A 10810-nucleotide genomic window follows, 5' to 3' on the forward strand; every position below is an offset into this window, starting at 1 on the left:
CTGCCACTTCACGTCCTTCTTGGTGAGTGCTCTCGATTGGCTCTTATATATTCGCCAGATGAGGAATTAAACAGCCGCAATAATTAGCCATGCCCAGGAAACTCCTCATCTCCGTCTGGTTCTGCTCTGATTGCCTCCATTTTCGAGGGATCGACCTGAAGCCCTGCCTTGGAAAAACGATAACCAAAAAATTCAACCTCATTAATGCAGAAAGCACACTTCTCCTTGTGCAGTGTGAAACCTTGGTCTACCAGCCTTTTCAGCATTGCTCCTAGAAGTTTGTGATGTTCCTCTAGTGATTTTGAGAATATGAGCACATCTTTGCTGACATTAATTACTCCCACTAGTCCTGACAACGCCTCATGGATCGCATCCTGAAAAAGCTCCACCGCCGAGGATTTGCCACAATGAAGTAGTTCAAAAACCTATGTGCGTGGAAAACATGGTAATGTAGGGGCTGGTCTCATCCAGCAACAGCTGGTGGTAGCCAGAATTAAGGTCCACTTTCGAGAACCATTGTACTCTGTTAATATCCGCAACTATTTCATCAATCATGGGCGTTATGTGGTGCTCCCTCCTTATTGCTTTTTTGGGTAAATGCATATCCACACACAGGCTGGTTGCGCTGGGCTGCTTGGGCTTTGGGGCGATTACCAATGAAGATACCCACAGGGTAGGAAGGACCTGATACCTTCTCAATCACCTCCGCTTTTCTGAGCTTTTCCAATTTGTCCTCGACCAGCGGCCTCAGATTAAATGGCATCCTCCTGTGGTGGAGAGCCGCTGGCTTGGTCATTTTGTCGATATGCAACTTGACCATCACAACCTTCAGACAGCCCAGGCCCTCGAACAGTGTGGGGAATTCGGTCATAACTTCATCTGCATCTGACTGGTGCACCTGCCGAGCAAAACATCACCAGCCTGAGATCTTTAGCTGAGTGACATCCCAGCAGAGTTCCTGCACTGTTGTGTATTACGTGGAATCTCGTCTACGCTGATATCCCTCCATGCGTTACCTCCACCTCAATAACCCCTTGAAGCACGATTGAAGTGTCTCTGCCATACATGAAGATTCTCGCTTTCGTCGTTAGCATAGGTTGTCAGGGCTTGAGTTGCCGGCAGTGGTCGGCATCCAGTATGTTCACCAGTGCCCTAGTGTCTACAAGTGCCATTACCAGGTTTTCTCCAATGTCTATGTGGCACATCTAAGGCGAGTGACAAGCGCTTCATCCTCCTCATCTTCATCGTTTGTGATCCTCATCCTCCTGCATAAATTGTCCACCTCCTCTTCATCCTCACAGCCTTGACCACTTGTCTGTTGTACCCAGGTTTTCTCGTCACACTTTTTGATGTGGGTGTCTTTGCTGAACTCCTGCACACTTTGGCAAAATGTCCAATCCTGCCACACCTCAAGCATGGTTTTCCTTGGGCCAAGCAACCCCTTGGTAGGTTACTGTCTAGCCCACAGCTACCACATCCTATTCTTCCTGAGGGTGCCCCTCCTGCTGGACTACCTCTGCCGGATCCCTTCCGGGTGGCTTCCACCCTTTCTTCCTTGACCATGATGAAATGCGCGTGCAGTGGTCCCATCACAGACTCCATTTTACCTGCCCTTGCATCTGTTAGCTCGTGCGATTTTCAAAGCACCTAGATATCATCCAGGGAAATGCCTGGCTGTCGCATAATCAGCTTTCTGAGGTCCAATAACTTACAACCTTGGATCAGCTGCGCCCTGATCTCCAGCTGCTGGTCGATTCCTTTTCAGCAACTTGCTAGCTTCCTCAATCATGCAAAGAACATATCCACTGACACCTCTTCCTTTTGCTTAGCCTGCCGCAGCTTGAAATGCTCAAAATCAGGGTTTACCTGTGGGTGGAAATATCAGTCCAATGCTCTTACCGCTTTCTCATAGTAAATTCTGTCACTGGTATCAGGCAAGTCTTAGAACAGCTCATATAACTTGCTTCTTCCCATATATAGCATAGTAAATTGCTTAACTGCCCCATTCGTTTCACGGACCCCCAAAAATGGTTTTCTAGTTGTCCTATCCATTTGCGCCATCTGGTGGCCGGTGTAGCCGGATCCACCAACTGACTGAATGGCGGCAGCGCCACTAGTGTGGTGTGAGCACCTTGCTCTGCCGCCACTTCTTCTCCTCCTTCTGCCTGCCTCGACATCTTCTGTGACTTTGCTCTGTTTTGAGACTATTTGCCAGTGCACCGTGCTCTGATCCCCAGCTGTCTCCTCTCTCTTTTCCTTTGCTTTTCTTGGTCCTGTTCCTCTCTACTGCTCTGGCTCTCCTTCAGTGTATGAACTTTGACCTTTTTCTCTTAAGTGTGTGACCTACGACCTTTTTCTTTTATGCAGTCCTCTTCCTGTTTTTTTCTGCACTGTTCCTCTACTTTGGTATACTCTCACTCTTCATGACATGATGCCCAGTCCCCAGGCCTCCCACCCTTAGTCTAGGCACTGCTTTTCCTGTGTTCCCTTTCACATTCGCTTGCACGGCCCACTGTCCATTCTCTGTTCATGCACTGCTCCTCCGGCTGATCAGTGGGCCTCCCCACTGCTCCTCTTCACCTCACGTAGTGCAGCTTGGTCTCCGGTCTGGCCTGCTTCGTGCTCCAGTGCCTATAATCCATGCCCGCACTAGCTCGATCACCGCTGTCCCAGTGCTGCGGCACTGCAGCATGCCTTCTCTTCGTCATGACCCTCACCTCCAGACGCTCCCGCTTTCGGCGCCTTTTCGACCGCTGCTGCGGCTCATCGCAACTTCTGCGACCAGTAGGTTTCATCGCGGTACAAAAGGGGGTGGTGATGGACGGAGCATCTGAACCAATCAAACACTCACACCCAGTCAACAGATCTGGGTTTAATCCATCACCGTTCTTTAGCCCACTCTGCCACCCCAGTTCAGACATGGCCATATGCAAATCATCTGACCCTGTGCCTCATGGGAACAGTCCAGCCTGAACTGCCAAGGCATGCCTTCCCTGGACTGGAAACAAGGGGCCCGATTCACAGAATGAACTTAAGACTCAATCCTAAACGTACTACTATTTTTGTATTCACAGAATGCACTTACTACTTTTGGCATTCACAGAATGAACTTACTACTTTTGGTATTCACAGAAGTTAGGATTTTGTCTTAAATTTGTCGTAAGACTTAAGACAGACTTAAGACAAAATCCTAACTTCTGTAAATACCAAAAGTAATAAGTTCATTCTGTGAATGCCAAAAGTAGTAAGTGCATTCTGTGAATACCAAAATAGTAGTAAGTTTAGGATTGAGTCTTAAGTTCATTCTGTGAATCGGGCCCAAGCTTCCTAGGACCGGTTTCTTGCATTACAGCCGTCTTCAGCCAGGCTTGCTTGAATCCAGTGGCAAAGTGAGCAAGAGACTCCGGTCTGATCATACCCTGCCAACTTATGGCGAAGAAAGGGGTACAAAAGAGAGTGGGTTTTATGGCCTTGTGCACGTAGTGGGTCCACTCCACCTCATCATCAATGTGGCGGGTTACGCCTGACGGGATTGGGAGTCTTTGGGTCAGGGCACTTATCACTTGGGGGACTAACTCTAGAGGTTACACACAATAACAATCCATATCAGTTGCTCTCTATGTGGCAGCAGCACAAGCGCTGATGTCACCTTTATTTATACTCCCAGCCCGCGCCTGGCCCAGAGGGTTGCTGGTGGATACATTGTTGGGATGCGGCCGGGTGGCTCACTACACTGACTGAAAAAAACTTTTGTCCTCATTGAGATCACTAGAACAACATATTATGACCTGTTACTCTCAGATTCTGGAAGTGATGCCACATGACCTCGACCATGATAACTTCATAATATTTGAAGTCCCTGAGGCCTAGTCTGTAAGTCAAAGAGAAAATGAATATATAACTCATGGGGAAATTCAGGAAAAAGAGATTTAACATAAATCTAGTCATGTCAACCAGCATTAATCCATATGTATCATATGTAGAATATGAACTATGTTATTGGCTCAATTTAGTGTTTATTATTGCTAAGGAGTTTTGATTAATGATACCTTATAATGACCTATCACACTCACAAAGTATAGATGTAACTGTTTTCTTTTAACATATCATTAGGTGCGACTGAGAGACAGTTTTAGCTGTTTCAGCAGCTTCATGTAAGGACAACAAAACATGATTAAAAAAATGCAAAAATAACCATTTATAGAAGAGTTTTGTATCATATTTCTTCGTTCATTGGTCTGTTCAACAGTCATTTACAGTTTCTTTCCGCCCACTGAAGCGCACATTATGTAGTAATGAGTCAGACCATCATCCCTTGATTGACTTGCTCACTGAGTGGCAGAATTTAAATTGATCACATATGCACATCTGCTAAAATAAAGTGCACTTTAGCACTTTACCAATGTTTTTTTCTTTTTATCATTTATTTTCAATGTATGTTTAGTTGTAGTTATCCTTCTGTTTTTGAGACTTCTGATTAAACTACCTTTTCATTCGAAGAATCCTATTTTCCTGTGTTGTGTATAAACATCCAAAATGGATGTCTGCACCTGTTCTAAGGATGATGACGTAGTGTTCTTTTGAAAATATGTACGATTGTTGTTTTTTGCGATTTAAAATTATTACTGCAAGCACATGACACCACATTTATATGGCTTTTTATATTTGTTTTTGTAGCATATGGTTGAAATAGTAAAAATATAACCATATCACCAACTTGCCAATGCCAGACCTATGGCTTTGCCAATTTATTTCATGAAACATCGCAGCAAGTTTAAAGATTTGCTATTTTATGTTTATTTTCTTTATGATGTATTTAAAAAAAAATACAAAGTGCACTGTCCTTATGGGAGCTGCAGAAAATAAACAGTGCTCATCAGGTCGTGTCTACCTTTTGCTCATAACACTGCTTTTGTCACTATTAGGCTGGTGTCACAAAGACAATGTTAGGCTTGGCAAGGGGCAAATCAGGGGTCACATCTGTGAAGCTCATGGGTATGTTTCCTTTGTTTTCAGAACACCTATTTTAATAGTCTCTAAGTTGGAGAGCAAATGTTCAACTTGAAAGGGATTTTGCTCAGATGGATTGCCGCAGCTGAATATGATTTTAAAGCAATACAATAGGATGGGGACTTGCCATATGTCTCTGCTCAACTAAGATTGAATTAGAACTCCAAAAGTTATCTATCAAATTAAGAGCTCGAAATATGAACTACTTTTAATAATCATATGCAGTTATATAGGTGTGTCAAATTCAGCAATTTTACTTTTGGGTAACTATGCAAAATGCCAGGCAAATTGGGTGAAATTAATCTTAATTACATGAAATGCGATGCTGTTGATTCACTAAAAAAAAAAAAAAAACAACATAAAAAACATAATTGTCTCGAAATACAGTCTGTCACGTTCTGGTTGTTCGCATTGTTCCTGCGCTCCCACACCTTTATTTTTCTGAAAATGTCATGGCGTAATAGTGTAATTTTGGGAACTTCATTTAACAAGCATTACATGGCTTCATTTAAATTTCACCCAGGTTTAGTGCAGAAGTTTAATTTTTTTTTGCATGAAATTATTTATGAATGTGAGCAGAAACACATGAGCAATTGAGTCCGCCAGGGAACATCATAATATTCACAATATTTAATTGTTTCTTAGTCAACTGTCATCTCCCACTTTTGATGTATTATATTCTACCTTCTAAGATTAATGTATATATGACTGTGTATTGACACCTTGTTTTCTGACTAATAAAATTATTTTCAAACTTAAAAAATGTATACATTTTATCCTTCACCTCCTCTTCCTCATTCCACAGTCATTTAAATAAAACTGGCATACTTGTAGATGATTTCTTCCAATCTGGAATAATCAATTAGTAATCAAAGTGCTCTGTAAAATGGATATCCCTATGCCTATTCACTGAACAGCTCTTACAACCTTAGACATGCTCTGGCTCAGAGCTCTGGAGTATTACCAACAAGCGTTAGGATTGGCCGCAATGGAGACTGGGAGCCTGTGCTGCAGTGACGCCAGAAGAGCGGCGATGCTGAAGGCTTTCTGGTAAGTTCTTTTTTTTGTTTTGTTTTTGGATGTTTTTTTTGTTGTAATTCCCCACCTCACCCCACCCCATCACTTTGCCTCGACACCAGCGGTGACTGGATACAGTGTGTAATTAAATTGCAGTGACACAATAAGATGTATAACGGTAAATATGGGCTTTTCAGAGATTTTAAGCCTCGGGTTGTGAGGCCTTTATTCACTTTTTTACACCTCAAGTTAAAAGACACAGTCTATCCACTGCAATCCTGGTTGGTCTTGTTGTTGCTCCACACTGTAAAAAGAACTCATGCAACTGACAGGAAAGGGGTGGGCAGTTACCCTGAGTGCTCTTCTTAAAACGTTGTACCTGATTATGTACTGTGGCAGACACAATACTACAACAGCCAATTGGATATTTTGGCACAGTTTTGCCAAAAGATAGTAAAATATTTTCACCATTGCCTGGACAAGTACATCGAGCATGGAGTGCTGAGGCAAGAAAGACTTTCAAAGCAGTCACGTGACGACCTGGATTTAGTTCATAACGGACTGTGGGAACATCTTCTTATACTAAGCAAAATAATGATTACAATGGGGAATAAGTGATTGTAGGGTTTGTGGTAGCCTTTTGTAGATTGATTTATTGTCATACAACATTAGTAAGCATCAGTAATTTGAAGGAGAAGGAGGAGAAGGAGAAGGAGAGGTTAGGGGGATGTTGAGAGGGAAGGGAAGAGAAGAACAGGGAAGGTAAGGTAAGGGGATGGGAGCGAAGGGGAGGGCAAGTGAGGGGAGGGGAGGGTAGAAGAGGGGAGGGGATGAACTGCACCAAATTGGACTTGGTTAAAACCTTATTACTTTTTGTATCAGCATCAACATGCCCATAAAGCAAGGGATCAGTTTAAAACATCTACTATTTAGTAATGTGTTGAGTTGTGCCCAGAATAAGACTTCTGCATCTGGTTGGCTTTTTCCACCTTTCCCTCAATAATGTCAAGTCACAGCTACACCAACTAAAAGCTGAACATCCATACCAATGGTTGCCATTACCTGATTCATACATCAACAAATGCAGACTGTTAGACCTGGCATCTTTTGGCACGGTTTCCCTTATCTTTTTACCTCTGACCTACTGTTTTTGACTGTGTGCTACATTTCGTTTTTGCTGGCTTTAAGTCTCTGAGCACTTTATTTCTGCTGACCAGTTTTAAAGTGCAAGTTCTCTATGTCTAACAAGTATTTGGTTTCTAAATGATTGACATTTTATTTACTAGGATGTCCCTAGTATTGTGCACCAGGAGCTGTACGTCAAATGCTACTAGTGGGCCTTCAGCATTGATTGTGCCACCCACACAAGTAGTTCTGAAACAGCATGTGGGGCAACTTTAAACAATCTTGTCGACCTTGTAAGTGCACACACTTTCCAGGCCCAACCTTCCCTTTTTCACATATAAGTCTTCCTTACAGTAGGCCCAAGGAAGACCCATTGGCAGGGTGCACTGTATTTAAAAGGTAGGACATGTACAATTGTGCTTTACGTGTATTGGTAGTGAAAACTGCTAAATTAGTTTTACACTACAGCGAGGCCTGTCTTTCCCACAGGCTAGCTTTTGAGCTGCCTTATAATAGGTTACAAGTGTATCTTCCAATTGAGAGCTGATACAAAACTTGCAGTTTGGTGTCTCTGGACTCACAATTTAAAAAAACATATTTTGGTGAAGGTGTTTTTTAAATTTCAGGTTTGAAAATGCCACTTTTAGAAAGTGAGCAATTTCTCAATTTTAGTTTAACTATTCTGTGCCTCTGCCTGTCTCTGAATACACGTCTGGATCAGGATGACAGTTGGGCTCTTGTGCATTCACTCTAAAAAAGGTTAGGATTGTATTGTTTAATAATATGGCAGCTCTCGTGTAAGATAGATCTCAGGGTTTTTCGTGTGTGGGTTGGAATTAGACTGTTTCACCAGCACAATAGATGTTTTTTAATTTACTGATTTAAAACATCAATCAATTGACATTTTGCCAGTGTGATGATCACTGAATATCTAGGCCTCCAAGATGGCTGCTACATGAGGGTGAGGTATCACCTAAATTATTTTTCATTTAGTATAAATTGGACTGACAAGATGGCGCATATCGTCCACCCAATATCTTCGAAGAAGCCCTCTCCATGTCTTTGACCCGTAACTCATAATGTAAGTGTTTTTAGTTATTCACTTTTATATCATTTACTTTTGGTCTTTACGGGCCATGTAAGGTCTGCTATTGAGCATAGAACAGTTTTATTTTCGATACGCTGTATGTGCTGTTCAGAAGTATGAGATAAGTTCTTGTGGCACCATCTATACATGATTGTCTCGATTGCAGTGTGTTTTTAAATTGTGATGTTAGCATACTGAATACTTTATTGCAATTTGCTCTATCTTTCTAAATTGGTATGGGACGGTTTTATGCTGTGTTTCCCTTCATTACTGTTTGTGTGCTGCATAGATACTTTACCCATTGCTCTAAATTAAGCCAGACTGCTTTTGCCAAGCTAACAGAGAGTTAGGCATAGGTTAATTTAGTGAATTTTGTGGTTCATCCTGACAGGAATTGAGATTGTTGCTTGTATATTTGTATATTTGTGGGGTATTTGTAGAGCGCGACGTTCGCTCCGGAGGGAGCATCTTGGCGCTGGAGAACTTAGGAAAGCTGGTTCAGGAGGAATTAGATGGAAGCCTTAGAGTAGTCATCCGGGAGTTTAAAAATCCATGTTTTCAAGAGCTTTCTGAAGGGTTTTTCCTGGGTTTGTTGTCTGAGGTTTTTAGGCAATCTGTTCCAGGCTTTGGTCGCGAGGAAGCTGAGGGTTTTCGCGCCCTTCGTTTTCAGGTTGTATTTCGGAAGAGTGATAAGATTGTCATCGCTTGAACGAAGGTGACGGCTGGGTAAGTAGTGGGGAAAACGTCTAGTGAGGTATTTAGGGCCTGTCTTATTGTAGGCACGAAATGCCATAATCAGGATTTTAAAAAGAATCCTTTTGTGGAGGGGGAGCCAATGAAGCGAACGAAGCGCTGCAGAAATAGAGGACCTGCGGGGGAGACCTAGGACTAGACGGGCGGCTGTGTGAAGTACGCTCTGCAGTTTAAGGATGGTGCTCTTCTTGACTCCTGCGAGCAAGCCGTTGCAGTAATCCAGTCGCGAGATTATGAGTGCGACTGTCACCGTCTTTCTAGCATCGATGGGGAGAAAGTCGAAGAACTTTCTCAAGGATCTAATGGTTCCAAAGCATTTGCCAGCGACGGTTCTGGCATGCTGATCGAAGGAGAGTTCGGAGTCAAGGATTACACCAAGATTCCTAGCTGACGACACTGTCTGGGGGGGGCAGCAGAGTTGTCTGGCCACCAAAGTGCTGGACAAAAGGTATTATTGGTGCCAATCGGGAGGATCTCCGTTTTACCTGAATTACATTTCAAGTGGTTATTTTCCATCCATAAAAATACTTCGGTCAAACAGAGTTTCAGGTTGAGTTCAGCTTTGGTCGATAGTTTGTCCAGGGGTACAATGAGTTGTGTATCATCGGCATACGAGGTGACAGGTATGCCGAATGAATCTATCAGATTAAGGAGAGGAATGAGGTAGATATTAAAAAGGAGGGGGCTCAGGATGGATCCCTGCGGGACACCTGAGGAGACAAGTTTGTCTTTGGAGTGGAATGGGCCCAGAGTAATGGATTGGGAACGGTCGGACAGAAAAGACGTAATCAAGGAAAGGGCGGAGTCGGAGATACCAATGTCCCTGAGTCTACTGATGAGGATGGTGTGGGAGACAGTGTCAAACGCCGCAGTTAGGTCGAGCAGGATTAGGATGGAGTTTTTTCTCTGGTCTTGTAGAGTTTTTATGGTATCAGAGAGTTCGATGAGGGCAGTTTCCGTCGAGTGCTTGGGGCGAAAACCAGATTGTTGAGGGTGAAGAAGGTTGTAATCATCCAGATAACGTTTCAGCTCGCAGTGTACTAGATGTTCCGTGATTTTTCCCAGAGCCGGGAGCAACGAAATAGGGCGGAGATTGGTAAGATCCGTCGGGGGTTTGTTTGCCTTCTTCATGAGGGGCTTGACAATACCTTTTTTCCAACGGCTGGGTACTGTACCCAACCTAAGCGAGGAATTGATCAAGTGGTTAATGGTAGGGTTAACCTCATCGATTAATTGGTGAAGGATCTTGGGGGGACAAGGGTCGGAAGGGGCGCCAGATTTGCAGGCCAGGATGGCTTTTTTCGACTGCTCAAGAGTGACAGAGGAAAAGCAACTGAGCGTGCAGTCTAGGGGGGCCAATGAGGGGGGCGCTGGGGAAGTAGCAGGGGGAGGGAAAGTACTTTGGATCGAGGCAATTTTTTCTTCGAAGTAATCGGAGATTTGATCACAAAGTTTCTGGGAAGGGGGGATTTCAGGCTGGAGTGCTTTTGGATGTGTAAATGATTTAACAATCGTGAACAGGGCCTTCTGTTTTTGGCCTGCATTTTTTATAGCATTGACGTAGTAGTTTTTTTTAGCCAGTTTGATTTTTGAAAGGTAGTCTTTCCTTGTCGCGATATAGGAGGTGCGATTAGTGACTTCATATGTTTTCCGCCATTTTCTTTCTGCCTTTTTACATAGCAGATGCGCATTTGCAAGATCTGGTGTGAACCAGGGGGCATGGGCTTTGGTTTTGCCTCGGGAAGTGCAGGGACGTGAGGGCGGAATTCTGGATTTGATTTCTTGAGTAATCCAATTGTGAAAAAGATCGGCGTCGGT

General features: G+C 43.4%; 1 protein-coding gene across 1 annotated transcript in view; it reads right to left on the reverse strand.

Moving 5' to 3' along the window:
• MTNR1A (melatonin receptor 1A) overlaps nucleotides 1–1094 on the reverse strand; it is a 123681-nt gene extending 122587 nt beyond the window's left edge. The window contains exons 1-2 of the mRNA XM_086963857.1: nucleotides 1017–1094; nucleotides 655–898 (exon numbers count right to left, since the gene is read on the reverse strand). Coding sequence (XP_086819983.1) covers nucleotides 655–898; nucleotides 1017–1094 — 322 coding nt within the window. The remainder of the gene's footprint in view (nucleotides 1–654; nucleotides 899–1016) is intronic.
• Between the last annotated feature and the right edge of the window lie 9716 nt (nucleotides 1095–10810).

This window comes from Lissotriton vulgaris, chromosome 3_1 (assembly GCF_964263255.1).
Source record: "Lissotriton vulgaris chromosome 3_1, aLisVul1.2, whole genome shotgun sequence".
Lineage (NCBI taxonomy): Eukaryota > Metazoa > Chordata > Amphibia > Caudata > Salamandridae > Lissotriton > Lissotriton vulgaris.